This window comes from Salvia splendens, unplaced genomic scaffold (genome assembly GCF_004379255.2).
Source record: "Salvia splendens isolate huo1 unplaced genomic scaffold, SspV2 ctg242, whole genome shotgun sequence".
Lineage (NCBI taxonomy): Eukaryota > Viridiplantae > Streptophyta > Magnoliopsida > Lamiales > Lamiaceae > Salvia > Salvia splendens.
This window is the reverse complement of record NW_024598880.1, coordinates 1-19,390: the sequence shown is the minus strand read 5'-3', so window position 1 is coordinate 19,390 and position 19,390 is coordinate 1. Positions and strand designations below refer to the sequence as shown.

At 38.1% G+C, this 19,390-nt stretch overlaps 1 protein-coding gene and 1 pseudogene across 1 annotated transcript; one reads left to right on the top strand and one right to left on the bottom strand.

Annotated features, from left to right (window-relative positions):
- The first annotated feature begins 167 nt into the window (after positions 1–167).
- On the top strand, positions 168–7,252 carry LOC121789447 (cullin-associated NEDD8-dissociated protein 1-like). The gene is made up of 15 exons (XM_042187909.1): positions 168–307; positions 406–489; positions 559–699; positions 1,640–1,732; positions 1,820–1,941; positions 2,077–2,239; positions 2,331–2,570; positions 3,295–3,543; positions 3,637–3,813; positions 3,917–4,063; positions 4,213–4,329; positions 5,517–5,685; positions 5,806–5,883; positions 5,984–6,122; positions 6,854–7,252. Exons 2-15 carry the CDS (start codon positions 457–459, stop codon positions 6,948–6,950), a joined length of 1,965 nt encoding a protein of 654 aa, XP_042043843.1. The 5' UTR covers positions 168–307; positions 406–456; the 3' UTR covers positions 6,951–7,252.
- Positions 7,253–12,327: 5,075 nt separating this feature from the next.
- On the bottom strand, positions 12,328–14,300 carry LOC121789446 (annotated as a pseudogene).
- Positions 14,301–19,390: the final 5,090 nt, after the last annotated feature.

Here is a 19,390-nt window from a genome sequence, read left to right as displayed (position 1 = left end):
TAAAAAAGCTAGATGAATTATTTGTTTCAAATTTCATGGACTTCCATGAATTTTTGGCTGTAATGATTTTGTGTCATTCATTTTGCATTCTTCCTTTAAAATAATTGTATGGTTGATGTTCATGAATTTGAAAATTTTCTGATTCTATGAAATGTTGTCATAGTTCTGTACTGAGTATCTTTGCCTGTTTTCTTAGGCAATATCTGCTCCAATCATATCTTCTGTTGGTGAACGGTATTATAAAGTTACAGCAGAGGCATTAAGAGTATGTGGGGAACTTGTTCGTGTCGTGCGACCAGATATTGAGGTTTTCTTCATATCATTGAACATTTGAACTTATAGCTACATGCCTACTTGTTAGGGAGTATTTACCTCTGAAAATGTAAATTTTATCTTTTTGTCCAGGTTTATGATTTTGATTTTAAACCCTATGTCCATCCTATATTTGCTGCTATCATGTCACGTTTGACCAATCAAGATCAGGATCAGGTTAGCAACAGTCTTGCAGCTATATCCCGTGCTCTTTCTATTATCATGTCTTACTCCTATCCTTTGCAGGAAGTGAAAGAATGTGCGATTTCCTGCATGGGACTTGTGGTTTCTACATTTGGTGATCATCTTGGGGCAGAGCTACCTTCATGCCTCCCAGTGCTTGTTGATCGAATGGGAAATGAGATTACTCGTCTTACAGCTGTCAAGGTTTGTGGAAGTTCTTCTGTAGTCATTTAATGGATTTTGATTTATATAACATTTTATGATTTTTTTCTTTGATATACAACTATGTGCAACTTTTCATTATTGGACAAACTTTGTATTCTGAGTTGGATGTTCCTTTATGTTACGTGGGTCTATCAAACATACCCTTCTATGTTCAAAATGTTAGTTAACGCCCCGAAGATGATGTATGATGACTGATGAAATGGGTGGTGTTATTGGTTATTGGGTACATTTAATGGATTTTGATTCATATAACATTTTACGATTTTTTTTCTCTTTTATATACAACTATGCACAACTTTTCATTGTTGGACAAACTTTGCATTCTTAGTTGGATGTTCCTTTATGTTATGTGGGTCTAGCAAACATATCCTTCTATGTCCAAAATGCTAATTAATGCCCCAGAGATGGAGTATGATGACTGAGGAAATGGGTGGCGTTATTGGCTATTTGGTACACAAGAAGCTGCCTGCATGTGGTCCAAGTTTGGAATGGTGTTTTGTTCACTTAAATGTATGAATGTGATAAAATGTGTGTGTCCACCAGCTTCTTTCTGAGAAATGCACATGGATACATGTTGCCTTTGGTAACAAACTGTGCTCAACTGAACCTAAGAAGAATTGAGGAATAGGTGCTGATAGCTATTTAGTGACTGGAGAATTGGAGATCAATATGCATCAAATCATAACATGACTTTGGTTACTCTGTCATCTCATCTGCCACTTTGTCCAATGGGTGGATCCATAAACTGCATGAACCTATTTGTGTTGCATCACCTAGCTGTTAGGACTTCTTCTTCAGTTTGTTTGAGCAGTATTATCAACAAAACATATATTAATAATTTTGAATGACACTTTAAATTTAATTTACTGTTTCATTTGCAAATCACCATACCTTTATTCTATTTGATTTTTTTGTCCAGGCATTTGCTGTCATTGCTGCTTCTCCTTTGCACATTGACTTATCGTGTGTTTTAGAGCATGTAATTTCTGAGTTGACTGCATTTCTAAGAAAGGTATAAACTATTACTCTTCCCTTAGCATTTAAATGAATTTTTCCATATGGTGTAAACCGAGCTGTTTTGATGGTTCTACTTGAATAGGCCAATCGAGCGCTAAGGCAAGCTACACTTGGGACACTGAACACACTTATTGTAGGATACGGCGATAAAATTGGTTCAGCTGCTTATGAAGTCATTGTTGTTGAGCTTTCAACTCTGATCAGGTTTAACAATATTTGATCTATTGTCAATGCACCAAGCTATTGCTGGCTTTATTTTTTTTTTCATGTTAAAGAGTTCATAGATGATAATTTGACTTTGTCATTTGTAAATCTTGATTCTACCTATTTTCTTTTCAGTGACTCAGATTTGCATATGGCTGCTCTTGCATTGGAATTGTGTTGCACATTAATGGCTGACAAAAGATCTGGTCCGAATGTCGGTCTGACTGTCCGAAATAAAGTTCTGCCACAAGCTCTGACTTTAATTAGAAGCTCTCTGCTCCAGGGCCAGGCACTTCTGGTACTAATTAGTAATTTTATATTTCATTGATTAGTGCATGTTGTAGCCTTATAAAAAGTTTGATTCTCTTTTACTGTCTTGGAAATCACAGGCGCTACGAAATTTCTTCACTGCGCTGGTTTACTCGGCCAACACAAGCTTTGATGTACTGCTTGACTCTCTTCTTTCTGCTGCCAAACCATCTGCCCAGACTGGTGCCGTTGCGAAACAGGCTTTATTCTCAATTGCTCAATGTGTGGCTGTTCTCTGTCTTTCTGCTGGCGACAAAAAGTGTTCCTCTACAGTTAACATGCTTACAGACATCTTAAAAGCTGATAGCAGTACCAACTCGGTATGCAAATCTGGTTTTGTCTACACCTTAATTTGCTCTGGAGCTCTATTTTTAAGTTACTACTAGTTCTGAAGTAGGCATTATCTTGATGAATGTTCTGCTCAAACTTATATACATGGCATATGTACATTTATTACAAACCCTAACTTAAACTAACTGGCTCACCCCTGCTGTAAGTATTTGCTTTAGTCTGGAAACTTCTTCAGATCTTTGATGTAATGATAATTTTATTGAGCTATAACTGAGTCTGGTCAAAAATATTTTTATTTTGCTATTAGGATAGTTAATGAGGTAGGTTCTAAGGTATATTGATTATGGCCTATGTAAAGGAAACAATTACATATTATATGAAAACCCGGATTGTTGGATAATGGATATAATGCTTGGCAGCTTGTGCGTGTTGACTGTGGTACAGATCACAGATGTTGTAAATATGTTGAAAGTAAATACAAAAAGCCTTACATGCTTTCAATAATTCTGTACTATTTATTTTATGGCACTTACATGTTGAAAGTAAATACATAAAAGGCACCATCTTCCTTTGTGATTTAGAAATTAATTTTCCTTTTTCTTTGCGTTCTATCTGTTCTATTGGTTTTTCCGCCTTATCTTGTGGTTCTGTAAGCTCATGAAGTTCATTTGTTTAATCATTATTGCACAATGAAGTTTTGGTTATATGGCATGTATCCAGTGCTCTTATGGTTTCCGCCATTATTTCTCATAGGCCAAGCAACATCTCTCCTTGCTGTGCTTGGGAGAAATAGGCAGGAGAAAAGATTTAAGTTCTCATGACCACATAGAGAACATTGTTATTGAGTCTTTCCAGTCGCCATTTGAAGAAATAAAATCTGCTGCATCTTATGCCCTGGGAAACATTGCAGTCGGGAATCTGCCTAGATATTTGCCTTTCATCTTGGACAAAATTGATAATCAGCAAAAGAAGCAATATCTGTTGCTTCATTCTCTGAAGGAGGTTTGTTCCTCTTAATCCATGCATTTAAGAGTATATAGTTTCTTCTGATTATTTAGTCATACTTGAACTTGATAAACGATCACCTGCTTATAGGTCATCGTGAGACAATCTGTAGATAAAGCCGAATTTGATGATTCCAGTGTTGACAAGATCACTAAATTGCTATTTAATCACTGTGAAAGTGACGAAGAGGGTGTTCGCAATGTGGTAGCTGAGTGCCTCGGGAAAATTGCTCTTATTGAGCCTGGGAAACTTGTTCCTGCACTTAAGGTATCTACTAAAAAGAAGTAATGTGCTTTTGAGCTTTTCTATATAAACATAATACCACATGATTTTTCTTGCATTGAGTAAAATACTTGAAATATTCTTGCAGGAGAGGACATCAAGTCCTGCTGCATTCACCCGGGCAACTGTTGTCATAGCAGTGAAATATTCTATAGTTGAGCGGCAGGAGAAAATTGACGAGATTCTGTACCCAGAGATTTCTACTTTCTTGATGCTTATCCAGGATCAAGACCGGGTAATTGTCTGAAACCCACTTTGACTTGTTCTCAAGAGTCATCAGTTTTCCCAATGTTTGGTTAGGAGAAGGGATTGCATTTTAAATACCTCATTTGAAGATCCTTGACCATAAATGCAATTTTTCATGGTTTATTGGTCTATATGCAGCATGTGAGACGTGCTGCTGTTTTGGCCCTGAGCACTGCTGCTCACAATAAACCAAACCTGATAAAGTCCCTGTTACCAGAGCTATTGCCACTCCTCTATGATCAAACAGTAATAAAGGTAAGTGCTTCAGTATAACTCACAATCATAGATAATGTACCTTCCAAATGCTATCAGATGCATTCCTGTTGACCAGGAGTGTATTCATAATCTAAGATGCTCGTCTTAACCTAATCAACACTTTTCTTAAATAAGCAAAAGGTTCTATTTGGCATGGCTGTATATTTTACCTGTTATCTTTATTTTCCATGTTCCGCCTTATTCTTTATACTGGATGCGATTTTAAATTGCCTCATTTTACTTATGTAACATTATGAAGCATGTTCCTTTCAATTGTTCCGACTACACTCTTCTGTTGAAGTATATTGCGTTCATTGAATTAAGGGTTACTTCATGGCCTGACCTTTGGGCCTAGTTACAAAATACCCGACCTTCAAAATTATCAAACAAGTCGTAGACTTTTGGAGAAGTTGCAATATGACCCATGCCTAAATTTTAGTCTCAAAATTTGTGGAAGGCCCAAATCTGTTGTGAATTTAACACGACGTTGAATTTGGGACTTCCACATCACAATATTAAGCCAGGAAATGTAAGCCTGGGCCATAATTGCAACAATTATATAAGGTCAGGTTTCTCTTTTGAGATGTGTGAGGATTGTGCCATTTTTGCAACCCGGCCCAAAGTTCAGGCCATAAACTATGATTAATCCTTGAATTAATGGCATTCAGACCCCTCCAAATCATATGGATGCTAGATGTAGCTCTGCCTGTCTGTAAGCTTCTTGACTAAAGAAACAAAAGAATTCTTTGATGGCGTTTTAGGAATTGCTCGTAATGGATTTTATTATGTCATGTTTAAACATTCTGTTGTTAGGGTCTTAACTAGACTTGAGAAATTGCTAATAATGTGATCTTTTGCTTCACGTTCAAACAATCTTACACGAGTAGAAAATATGTTCTAAATCTAATTCTTCCATGAACTGTAAGTTTTCTTTTTGTCAAAGCGTTTGGATTTCTCTTCCACAATTGGAGGTTTTTCTCCTGAATTCATGCATGCTATATGGTTTTCTGCCTTATAACTATATTCATGATTTTGTCGTTTCTTCTCAAGTATAACACTTTCTCTCTTTTTTGCCTTGCTTAAATGTAACACCCCGCATTTTGTTATCTCTTTATTTGCCTACAGCAGCAGCATAATATTTGGAAATAGGAACTTATAAAGTATTATTCTGAAATTTCTCTTTGCAGAAAGAATTGATCCGGACAGTAGATCTTGGCCCTTTCAAGCACACAGTAGATGATGGGCTTGAATTGAGGAAAGCTGCTTTTGAATGCGTGGACACTTTGTTAGACAGTTGCCTTGATCAAGTCAACCCATCTTCATTTTTAGTACCATACCTTTTATCTGGATTAGATGGTAAGCAAACATTTGAAGCACCAATCATCTTCTCCTCGTTATCTGCACTCGGTTGGTTGTTATATGTGCCAAACAAGTGACAGTTGAGTTTTAAACCTCATACCTTTTCATTGTTTGCAGATCATTATGATGTTAAAATGCCTTGCCATCTTATCCTTTCAAAGTTGGCTGATAAGTGCCCATCTGCTGTTTTGGCAGGTATGCCCGTTTATTACTATATTGATTCAGAATATTCTAATATTTACTTCCAACTCTTATACGTTCTGTATATTATAATGTAATCTACATGGACTTCCAGTATTGGATTCGTTGGTGGATCCTCTCCACAAGACCATCAATTTTAGGCCCAAGCAGGATGCCGTCAAACAAGAAGTAGATCGTAATGAAGACATGATTCGGAGTGCCCTTCGAGCAATCGCATCTTTAAACCAAATAAGGTATATTTATGCCTCAAAGGAATATTCCTGTTTCCATTCCCTAGAACTCAAGATGATAAGAAATCCAGCATATGTTACAAATTCTTGATACTTCTAGATGAGGTGATGTCATGATTTTGCCTTCTCTTTGAACTCTCCCCAAAATCCTATGTATTCTGCTCTCTTCTGTCTCTGCAATTTTTCAAATTTTCATGTTAGGTATTTTTTATGCCATCTCTGCTCTAGCCAGTAGAAGTCTCAGGGAGATAAAATCTAACTTGTTTATGAGATTTTTTTCTCTCTCTCGGGCCGCATACCTTCTACTAATTATGATGTACTTTGAGGCTTTGTTTGGATTGCTAAGAGAGAGATTATCAATGTCTAATGTTTACTTGATTTAAAACTATAGATGTCTATTATTTACTTGATTTAAAACTATGGATAACACGAGGCCCATGATTTGTAAATTTGAATTACTAAGTGGTTGATTTGGGAGATGGGATCCATATGCTTCTTGCTATACATGTGAAGTATGTATTAGTTTTACATAATACGACATTCCATTCACAAAAAGATACACCCACTGTTTTACATTTCCCAAATGGGATATCTGATCTTATGAAGTATCATCTGATGAATAATGTTTCAGATTCACTATTTCCTATATTAGCGAAAATATATGGAAGATAATCTATTGATAAAATCTTGATTTTTTTTCACTCTTTTACACTCTGTTTTTTGTTCATTTGCAGTGGAGGAGATTGTAGTCACAAGTTAAAGAATCTTATGAATGAAATTGGCAAGTCCAAGACTCTATCTGAGAAATACTCATCCATCCGGAATGAATGAAATTGCTGCATCCGATGAGCCTTGCAGACATTGATGAACCTGTGATACTGATGAGGTGGTATGGGCAGACAGAGGGTTACTGTTTATGCAAATGCCAACATGTGAGGCTAAATCATGTAAAGAAGTGATCTCATCGTGATGTCTGGGTATTTATCTGGTATTAGGATCATTGTCCCAGAATTTGAGCACATATCCTCGTTTTTTCACCATAAAATCTTCTCTCTGTTATATTGGCTGGTGCTATGTAAATTAATGATATTTTTCAATTATTTTGCATTAGAAGAGGAAAATTTAAAAGACCATGAATTATTCTATTTTCATTTTATTTCTATTAGTAAATGATAGACTTTATTACCCATTGACTACAAAACCAAGAAATTTATCTCTAAAATTCTCACTGCCGTCATTTCATTTCATATTTTCACCACTTCTGCATTAATTTACTTGCTATTAATGCTTTCACAGTGTTTGATGGCATCTGCTTCAGTTAAGTTGTGCTGTTTCTGTTTTCCATTCTCCAAACTATTAGCAATGACAAATAGGTATTCACCGATAATCCACTCTTTTTGTTGTGTGTACCGTTCACTACTTATAACAAAAAAATTATACTACATGATAACCACCAACTATGAAAGAATTAAAAAAACAAAATGGGAGTAAGTTGGTATACATACTTATTAGGAGGGTACATTTTGGTGTGTTCAACAGATTTTTATTGAATTGGGATGGGATGGGATGGATCGTGGATGCAGACATAGTAAATGGAAAACAAAAGCGGTATGATATCAATACTAAATTTGGCCATACCTTATCTGTTTGCAAAATGATGTGGTTTTTACTCATACTGAATTTTGGCCGTACCAAGTCAACTAGGTATGTTTTCGACGTGCACTGTGGATAACCTTATCCGTTTGCACAAATGATGTGTTTTCGAAAGTAGTTGATAGTAAAATTTCTCGCAATACATACGTGTATTTATGAGATAAGAAGCAGCACGTAGCATTTTACCCTTATAGAACCTGCCATACATGGTAAAGTAGCGTAAGTTATCATCAGTATAACCCAACAATGCAAGATGGATCGAGAAAGCTAATGGAGGGGCCATTCATGCTCATCTTTTAGGCAACACAGCAGCATCAAATAAATTGGTGGTTGGAGGATACACAAAGTGGGGCACATGGTTGAGACATGTTTTTTTTTCTCTGTGAAAAAGGTAAATCATTCATATTAAGAAAATGAGAACGATGTGTGTCATCTTTCATTTTGTCTCATCATTATTCATAGATTTTGTAGTTGCCTTCTTTGCCATCTCTCTCTCAGAGGAAAAAAAACTTACTAGTGACCAGAAATTAATGGTTCTTCTGTTTACTCTTTTTGTTAGTGTAGCGGCACTATGTTCATTGACTATGTATTAACAGTGGTTGCACTAGAGCAAGGACCCCACAAACCTGACTGCTAAAATAGTACACGCCGACAATACCGCAAACATTTTCTGGGTCAGACACCGATAAATAACTGCTTTTCGGGCTTTACTTTTAATTTCTTAGTTTTCAATTTATTTTCTTTTTGGCCCTTAGGATTTCCAAGCCGCTTATAAATAGCGAGCGGGTGCCTTTGTTTTGATTATTTACGCCTTCAAGAAACTGAAGTTTCTCTGATTACTCACTAAGTTCAGTCATTCTTTATACGTTTTCGCGTTAATTGGTATCAGAGAAATGTGGATTTGTACACACTTCCTGTTCCTATAGCGCCGTGGGAGGATGTTAGTTTGGATTTCGTTTTAGGATTGCCGCACACACTAAAACGGAAAGGTTCGATTATAATTGTGGTGGATCGATTTTCTAACATGACACATTTTGTTCCATGCAACATAACATATTAAATACTAATAACCAATCCAATATGACATATATCTACAATATTTATTCCAATAATCTGAAATTCATACAACGTTAATATCACCACTCCCTCTTCGTTTAAACCCAACGGCATACCAATTCGACCAAAACAAATAGTTAAGAAAATTAAGAAAGGTAAGCACCGCAAGCAGCCAATAAAACAGATCCAAGCGATCATTATCAAGATTATTATCCGTGAGCCACCCCACCCCGCCGCCGCCGTCACTCTATCCACAAGCGAAACCAGCACCGAGCTCAGAAAAAACCCAAACGAGTAAGAGCAATAAGTAATCGCCGTCAACGACGCCCGCATCCCCTCCGCCGGCAGCGGCTGCTTGTAGAAGAACTCCAGCAGGCCCACCGCCGTGAGCATCTCCGACACCCCGAATATCACAAACTGCGGCGCCAGCCACCACAAGGAGAGTAAATGATCGGAGGTGTTGCGTCGCTTGTGCTCGACGAGGCGCCGCGGCGGAGATCATGGAGAAGGTGGAGAGGAGGGGGGAGGAGAGGGAGGGGATGGATTGGAGGGAGGCCAGGGGATGTGGAAGGAGTGGAAGAGGCGGGTGTTCATGGAGGAGGCTTGCTGGACGGAGAAGGTCGGGAGCTGGGCGAGGATGGTGTTGAACATGATTGTGCACAGGAAGATTGGAGTTATTGACATTAGGATTTTCACTTGTTCGACCTTTTCCCAGCTGCACACTCTCCATCCGCTTTCTTGCTCTTGTTCAAGAATCTGCAAACAAAAATTGAAATTCCATTTTTTGATTTTGAAGATACACAAGTTATAAATAATTACGTACACAAAAACTTGGGTGGAATAAACCTTAGCTAATTATTTGAAATAAACTAAAGCATGCATAATTGAAATTGAAGAAAATTATGCACAACCAAAAAATTGGACTCCATTAAAAAGGTGACAAGAAAAATATACAAATACTCCACTATAGTCTCAAGTTCAATTGATGATAGACTAGATGATTTTGGATCATGTTTTCTATTTTAAGTTGTCCATAAGATTAGTCACAATCGATTTATAATAAGGTATCTTTTTTAATATGTGGATCTCACTTTTCATAATTTTTTTCTCGTTATTTATCTCTTACTTTACCAATTATTGCTTGTGACGTCCATAACCAAGACTATTTTCTGAGTTTTTATTTTTTTCGTTTTTTAATACTTTCAAAGCTTATCAGAAACCGGAAATTGATGAAAACGGTGTATTTAAAGACAAATGGACTCTTTGTATTTTAATTTTGGTTTTTGGAGTGAATAATAATTGAGTATTTAAGACAAGGAGCTCTTTATTTTAATTTTGGTTGGTGGAATAAAAAAATATATGCAAGTTTGATCAGCACCGAGGTAACAATATGGTTAGTCGGCTATATGCAATATGATATTTAAAATCATAATTTATTTAATTAATCCCAATATAACAAAAAGGTGGCGAATTTGTGACGTGTTGTAATTGATTTCAAAAAGGAATATGAAAATAGTACATAAATCAAATTACCTGAATCGACTATTGGAAACACTGTCGGAAATGGGCTTGTCAGTATTAGGCTCCATGGAGTGGCTGCCCTGTTCAGATGGACACACTTGCTTTCGGGGTTGGATCCCCTACTGTAGAGGAATCACAGCAGGGAGATGCTGTCCCTCACATATCAATTTTTTATTAATAAAAATATATTAATTTTTTATTAAAAAAAATTTATATAAAAAATTGGAATGTGAGGGACAACATCTCCCTGCTGTGATTCCTCCAAAGCAGGGGATCCAACCCCCTTGCTTTCTCTTTAAAGTTGCAGCCACAATCACCTAAAACATAAACAAAGCTTGAATTCTAAATTATTTTTCTAGAAAAAACATTGGATTGCTTTGAAAGTAAATTTTAAAATATAATAATAAAGGTTTTATATACTTGTTGCACATTAATTAGGTGGAAGCTAGATGCCAAATCTTCCGACATGTCTTAATTTATCTATTATTAGACACGTTAATGACTAATCAGCACTTGCATAAAGTAGAACATATTATGTTATTCAACTACCGGTGGATTTATTAAATATTTCTGTTTTCCTTATTTGAGTTGGAGGATAATGAAAAATATATATGTGCGTATGTTGGCCTAGTGACAGAATAGTTAATGATCGAGCCAAATATCTCAAATTCGATTCTTTAAACTGTTTGTTTATTTAACCATTTAGATGCATAAAATAAGTTGACAAAATTGGGTGCTATGGACATTTTCTAATTAAAGGGCATCTTTATTATGGCCTTATGGATGAGGAGATTGGTGCCACTAGATGTCAATGTATTTCATGATTAATCAGTATCTCATGATTAATCATCTTATTTCCACTTCTCTATGATTAATTTAATCCTCGACAAAATTCTAGTAGGATAGACATCGCAAAGAAAAAGATATCTTTGAAGTCAAAAGATGGTTCTTCAATAGGATTAGTGCTTAATTAGTACTCTCTCTGTCCCACAATAAGAGTCACACTTTTTCATTTTGGTCTGCCACAATAAGAGTCACATTTCATTTTTACCATAAATGGTAAGTAGGTCCCGCATTAACTCACTTCCCTCACATTTTATTATAAAACTAATATAAAAAAGTGAGTTTTATATTCCACTAACTTTTCTAATTCACTGTTATTTATATTTCTTAAAATACGTGCTCATCATAAGAGTGACTCCTATTGTGGGACAGAGGGAGTATTATTTTCTTTATAATTTGATGTCAATTATTAGTCACATTTAATCGCGATATATATTCAAAGATAGGACGTGTAATTTATTTATTCCAAATCCTTCATTACAATGTGTCCAAAGTCTAAACCAAGAAGAAAATCATTGGTCCAACAAATTATATACCGTGGCAACTCCTAGCAAATTCAGTTTAATTGTGAATAACTCTATAATTACTTGATAAACAAAAGTGTTTGAAAAGTAAAATGCGGAAAATAAAATTGAAGAACTCTTGAAGACTACATTTTGATTGATTTTTGAATTGTTTTTGTGATACATATTACATCCCTATTTATAGGACTATAGAAGTAAATATACCTAGAAACTAATGAACTTGGGACTCTACATATTAATGAAATATTCCCTAGAGTCCCTAAAGGTACACTTTCCCACAATCTTGAAACTCTCATATTATATTTCCAACACTCCCCCTCAAGTTGAGTATCGAACTTTTCGACACTTAACTTGCACGATCTTCACTTTGATAAATAGTTTATACTCGTATTCAGGAGTTTCTTCAATTCATCATTGATAGTTTATGCTCGTATCATAGAGCTTCTTTTCATTGAAAGTTTAGACTCGTTTCATGGAGTTTCTTCGTTTTTTTCATTGAAAGTTTAGGCTCTTATCAAGGAGCTCTTCATCGTTGAAAGTTTAGACTCATTTCAAGGAGTTTCTTCAATTTTCTGTTGACAGTTTTAACTCGTGTCATAGAGCTCTTCAATTTTTGGTTGACATTTTTAACTCGTGTCAAGGAGCTATCTTAGATAGTTTTTGCTCGTATCTAGGAGCCAAATCCGACAGTTTTTGCTCGTGTCTTAGGAGCTAATTCGGACAGTTTTGACTCATGTCGAGGAGCTAATTCTGACAGTTTCGACTCGTGTCGAGGAGCTATCTAAGGAGTTATTTTTTCGTCATTTCGATTTCTGATTCTTCATCAGCCGACGCTTCGTGGCCATAGTGCGTCCCCCCATCTCCGGATCTTCTCCCGTTGACGATGAGCTTAAATTTCTGAACACCTCTTCACGGTATTCTCGTCATTATCTTCTCGACTAAATTCTGGCTTCAACATTGATTACTTGATGAAGCTTCTTCAGTATTCACCTATTACTTCTCGCCCTCTTGGCGACTCCATTTCTTCTTGGTTGGAAATAATTCGGTTGTGGTAGTCCCTTTCACTTTCCTTTCCAACTCCGTTCGCCTGCCTCTTTATCGGCCGGTGCTTCTCCGGCATTGTGTTCCCCCTCTCTTCGGAGTCTTTTTCACTTCGGTTTCTCCTCTTGCCGCCATCACGGCAGATTTCCCCGTCTCAACTCAATCGACAATTGTGCACCGAGCCTACTTCGCGGTTGATTTCTCCTCCGGTTAACTGCCCTTCGCTGCACTCGTGCATCTTTGACTTCTCAGCCAACATACATTTGGAGAGGGATTGTTCGGTCGGATACTTCTTCTCCCCCTCGGACGGACAAACCGAGGACTCCTCTGGTTTCTTCTCCGGCAGTGCTGTCTCTAGATCTAGCTGTTGCCTCGCCATGGTCAGGCTTCGCCACTGATGCCCGTTTTCTGTCGGGTCTTGTTGGCTCGAAAATTATCTGCTCAAAAAATATTTTTCCAATGCTGAAACTATCATTAATGCGGCTTTAGACCAGACTGGAATATGGGATCAGGGAGAACTGTTGAGAAGTAAAGCTAAGCTCCAGCTTGCTCAGGGTCAAGTGAAGGAGGCAATTGAAACTTCTTCTCAGTTGCTTGCTGTCCTTCGAATTCATTATCTTGGTTCCACCAAGTGCCATTTCCGTTTACAGCGCCACCGCCGCCAGCCCCAGACGCGGTTGCTGTCGCTGCCGTCGAGATGCCATTTCTCTCATCTCCTCCTGCCATAGCAGCCTCGCCGGATTTGCTTTCCTTGCCGTCCTCCTCCTGTTTCTTAGCGTCAGATTTTTCTCTGTCCGATTTCTTCTTCTCCTTCGGCTTCTCCTCCTCTTTCTTCTCTGGATCGACCTTCACGATCGCGGCGTGCTTGCCGGTTTTTTTGTAGACGTAATCAGCGAGGGCTTTCGGCTCCATCACTCCTTTCACGGTGACCTGTGAGTTCGCCAGATTCGGCTCTGCGCTTTCAATTCCTTTCATTCTGAGAATGTGCTTTCTGAATTCCTGCGCACAAGCATCGCAGTGCATATAAACCCCCAACACCACAGTCCTCTTTTTTTTTCTCAACTTTGGCCTCCACCTTCTCCGGTGGCTTCTGCGGCTCCTCCGGCGGCGTCGGAGGCTTCAGAACCGGAGAAATGAGCTCGACATGGTAGTGGCTCTTCCGCTGCACTCGCTTGAAAACCTTCTTCGGATCTGCTCTCTCGCCTTTCATCACCACCTTACTCGCTCTGCAATCAATTATCACATTCTCAACTCCTTCAAATCTTTGAGACATCTGCGGACTTTCTTCGCGCAGCCCTCACAGTGCATGAACACCTTCAAAACGATTTCCTGAGGCGGCGGCGGCGCCTCCGCCTCTTTCTTCCCATCCTCCGCCGCCTTCGGAGCTTCCTCTTTCTTCTCCTCCGCCGCCGCCTTCAGAGCTTCCGGCTTTTTACCCTCAGCTGGCTTTTCCTCGCCCATTGGAGCGATACACCTCGAATGAGTGTAAATTACACACAGAAATGAAGCAGGACAATTGTTTGAGTTTATCAGATCTAGAGGCGGGCTGAATAGGGGTTAGGATAAACACAGATTCAACAAATCATTTTTTTTTAGAGACAGGTTGATCCATGCAAGGATCGAACCTGCTCTGATACCATGTTGAAAAGTAAAATGCGGAAAATAAAATTGAAGAACTCTTGAAGACTACATTTTGATTGATTTTTGAATTGTTTTTGTGATACATATTACATCCCTATTTATAGGACTATAGAAGTAAATGTACCTAGAAACTAATGAACTTGGGACTCTACATATTAATGAAATATTCCCTAGAGTCCCTAAAGGTACACTTTCCCACAATCTTGAAACTCTCATATTATATTTCCAACAAAAAGAATTAAATTGTATATATCGTATTTTTTCTATCACACATTGGGGAGACTTAACACTTCTTAATAATATGATATAAAACATCACACTGTAGTATGAATATAGGACTAATACGTTTAAATTATTGCTCCATTTAATATTCTTGATTCATTTATAATCTTGGGAGATAAAAGGATATTGCATCGCTATGACGCTCAGATGCACCAAGTTTGCATATTTCTGGAAAGATGAAAGTCAATAGCTTGAGAGAAATTGAAGGACTTTAGATCCATTAAGATGTGATAGTCAAATCTCTCAAACATTTGATATGCTTCTTAAGGAACTTCTAGTATTGGAGGCCCACCACATATTCTTACATGTAATCAACATTTGATGTGTAATATTGTCAAAAAAGGAATAAGTAGGTAAGTAAGCACTACAAAAGGTAGTAGCCTTTTTTCCCAGTACTATACTCCATGTTATAGCTATTGGAATAATTTTAGAACTTTTTTGAAAGCGTTCACTAGACAAGGGAAAATATCGAATAAATGTAAAACAACACAAATAAAAATAATAATATTATTATTTAATCTCTTATTCTGGTCTGTATATGATTATATTAAAATAAATATTTAATACGTATCAGCCATGATGATGAAATCAAGTACAAATTAAGAATTTTAAATCCATAGTCGAAAGAAAGAGAAGTATAACTTCATTCAAATAGTGTGGCTTTTCATCCATCATTTTGACTTGCCAGGCCGGGGCGGACGTATAAATAAATACGAGTAGGGGCTAAATTTTCAATTTAAAAATAAATTTACAAGTAATTTAGATTATCAATAGGGGCTTTTATACTATAATATGTGTAAAATATGGATACATTTTGAAACTTTATAATAGAAAATTTTAAAAAAAATAGATTTATTAGGGGCTAAAGCTAGCCCTACCCATTTATATGTAGGTCCGCCCCTGTTTCCATGTGTGAGAATTAAGTGATAACTCAACATCCCCTTAAAGTGCTCGTATTATTTAAGGCATTAAGGAATGTATAGTGTTATTTCAACAATTTCTCTTTTTACATATCAAATTGCATGAAAAAACATTCCGCATCAATGAATACCAAGGTGGCAATCCTATTTAGTATGTCACATCCATAAAATTTTGACAAATGGAAATAAATATTCCAACTAGATATATAAATATGGAAACACTCTATAATAAATGTACACCATTTTATTATATGGAAAGTTTATGCATATTCTATATATAATAGATACACTATATATAAACACTAAATAATATATATACCACATAATATATAGTAATTGGAATGACGATCATTTTTTTAATAGTAGTTCTAGTTTATAAAATTTTAAATTTAATTGCTTTATCATGCAACAATCATTTGTCTATTTTGTTTATGAAGTTTTTTCATGCTATATTAAAAATGATTAATGTAATAAAATTAGTTTGTTAATCATCTTATTATTATTATTATTATTATATTATTATCTATTTTTAAAATTAGTTTTTTAATTATTTTATTTTATTAAATATTTTTATAATTTTAACAAAATATATAATATCCATACAGTTAATATCAACACTAAATAATTATCCATATATTTTATTTAATTAGACACTACATAATCATTTGTATTATTAATTTAATTTATATGGAGCAGTATTTAATACCAACAAATTTGAAGTTAATTACACTTTTTATTTGTCTACATTTGTTGTATTTATAAAGAAGAAAAAAGTAATCTCCTAAAAATCTTAGTGTAAGATGACTTAGTATAATTAATTTACGTGTAAAATGACTTAGTGTACAAATGATTTTAATAATTTTAAATACATGAAATGATGGACCTATAAGTATAGTGTATTTATTATGCATAAAATGTGCACAAACTTTCCATATAATAAATGGTATATATTTATAATTAGAGCGTTTCCATAATCTATACATCTAGTTGGAATTAGAGTTGTATATATTTCTATTTGTCAAAAGTTTATGGGTGTGACATACCAAATATGATTGCCACCTTGTTGTTCCTTAACTAGGGAATTTTTTCTCCAAATTGTATGGCTTTTGATCATTTATTGGCGTTTTGTCCTTATTAATCTCTTCCACCAACCAAAGTTGTTAAATATGTCAACAAATGAGGAATTTGATTTTGGAGGCGACATTACTTGTATTGTATTCGTGTAACTAATAAAATGCTTGTTGCTTAAACTTTAAATAAGTGGAGTGACGCATAACATTTTTGAAATTACCGTGAAAAAAGGAGGGCTCTCCAATTTGCTCTACTCTTTTCTAATGAAAACTAGTAAACAAATTGTGTTTGTGTGAGTGAGCATCGCCCAACACACTAAGAGCATCTTCAGTGGCGGACGTCCGGTCGGACATCCGGTCGGACGTCGTGACGGGCGACCCGGACGTCCGCCATTGTGGCGTTTGGGGTCGGATACGGACGTCCCGTGAGGACGTCGGGTGTCCTCGGACGTCCCTGCGACGGGCGGGGGGACGTCCGCCACTGTGGCAAGGGTCGGACGTCCCGCTCGGACGTCCGATTTTTTTTTATTTTTTTTAAACCCTATATATACGGCTCGTTGAACTTCATTTCATTTGCACCACTTGTTGTTAACAAGTTTCTCTCTTCTTTTACTACAAATTTCATTTCTACTTTTAATGGAGAACGATAGGAACTCCCCGGCCACGAGCGAGTCGCAGACTCCGGCGTTTCCCATCGACCTGGAGGGAAACGCCAGCGGAAATGCGACAACAGTACCGGGAATGGGACAGATGGGTGGGATGGGTGGGATGATGTCCCCTTATATGATGATTGCCGGGGATGGGATGGGGGCATGACCCCAAATATGATGGGCAGATGGGTGGGATGATGCCGGGGATGATGCGGGGATGATGGCGGGGATGATGCCGGGGATGATGCCGGGGGATGATGCATGTGGGAGGGGGTGGCAGGGGCCTGAACCACTAGCGGACGATGTCTATCGGCCGGTTGTGGATATGCAGTCTACTGATACCCCTTCCACTTATGTTCCGGATACTCAGTTCACCGGCATAGACACTTTCTCTTTTGAGGAGTTGGGGATATCTCCAGTCAGGCAGACGCCCGATGATATGAGCGGGGGCAGGGGGAAGGGACGTGGCAAGGGCAAGGGGAAAGCCCCAGGGTCTTCCTCACGAACGGTGGCAGAGGAGGAGGATGAGGAGACGGGAAAGAGGACGATCTGGAGCCAGTGGGAAAACGTCGCGCTTGCGAAGGCTTGGATTGCAATTGTCGAGGATCCCTATGTCGGTGCCAACCAGCATATTGACAGACTATGGCATCGGATCGCTGAAGCCTACCACACACACAAACCGGCTAGTGCGAAGCGTCGCCTTCCCGAACAGTGCCGGAAACAGTGGGAGCGGTTGAGGCCTAAGCTTAGTCGATTTGCTGGCCTCTACCAAAACAACCTCCGCCAGGCAAGCAGCGGTATGTCCGAGGAGGATGTCCGAAACCGTGCCTTTGCTCAGTACCCTGACAGAGCCTTGAAATTCAAACAATTCGACCAGTGGGAGGCCTTTCTCGTGGTGAAGGATTCCCCAAAGTTTTGTGGGGGAGTCGAATCGGGCTGGGCGAAGCGGACGAAGATCAACGCTTCCGGTGAATACAGCAGCAGTGCTGGTTCGCACGAGCTCCCGGAAGCCGATGAAGTGTCCCCGCTACCGCAATCAGACTCTCGCCGTCGTCGTCGCCCGGTTGGGCAAAAGGCTGCGCAACGGAGGGCTAGGGGAACCAGCAGCGGTAGCGGGTCGTTCGAGGTTGAATCGGAGGCCCCTGCTCCCCAAGAAGATATCGACCGCCTCGCCCGCGCGCAGTTAACGACAAGCTTGGTCCGGACCATGCATAGGTGGCATAGCACGACCGATCCGCTGTACAAGAGGATGCTGAAGGATGTCATCGATGGATGTCGGCGCGATTTGGGGATGCCCCCATTGGAGATGATGGCGCCGAGCTTAGCGGAGGGGACGACGGGGCGGCACGGGCGACGGTGACGGCACGGGTGACGGGGCGGCCACGGGCGACGAGGACAGCGCGGAGTGAGCCGGGCCCATTGGATTATGTATTTTTCTTTTTTTGAATGACTATGTATTTTGCTTTTTTTTCTAACTATGTTTTTTTATGTTTTATGAATATGTATTTTTGCCGTGATTTTGCTTTCCCGTATTTCGTGTCAAAATTATATTTCCGTTTTTACGTAATAAATTATTGTGATTTTTTTTATTGCGGGATGTCCTAGTGGGAAGGGCGACATAGGAGGGGATGTCCTAGTGACGTGGCAGTGGGATGGGAAGTCCTAGTGACGTGACAGGAGGTGTTTTTGGATGTCCTAGTGGATGTCCTAGTGGGATGTCCGCCCACTGGATATGTTTTTTAGGACGTGTTTTCTTAAACCTCCCTTTCATAGAGGACATTATAAACATAATGGTAATCATACTCTAGCATTATCAGCAAATTTGAGTTCAATTCTCTAAAATATAAATAGCTTTAATTTTGATCCATAATTTGTTTTTAACAACTCACACAACCATAGCAAGAATTAGAAAATAAGAAATGGAGGTAGGGATGTTAATAATGCCTAAGGCATCCATTACAGTTGTTTTTATTACCGTCCATTAACTACTATTTGACTAATATTTGAGGGCCCCACTGTACTTTATTCCTCCATCCTTAACTAAGGGACGGAACCTGCAACGCTCCGTCC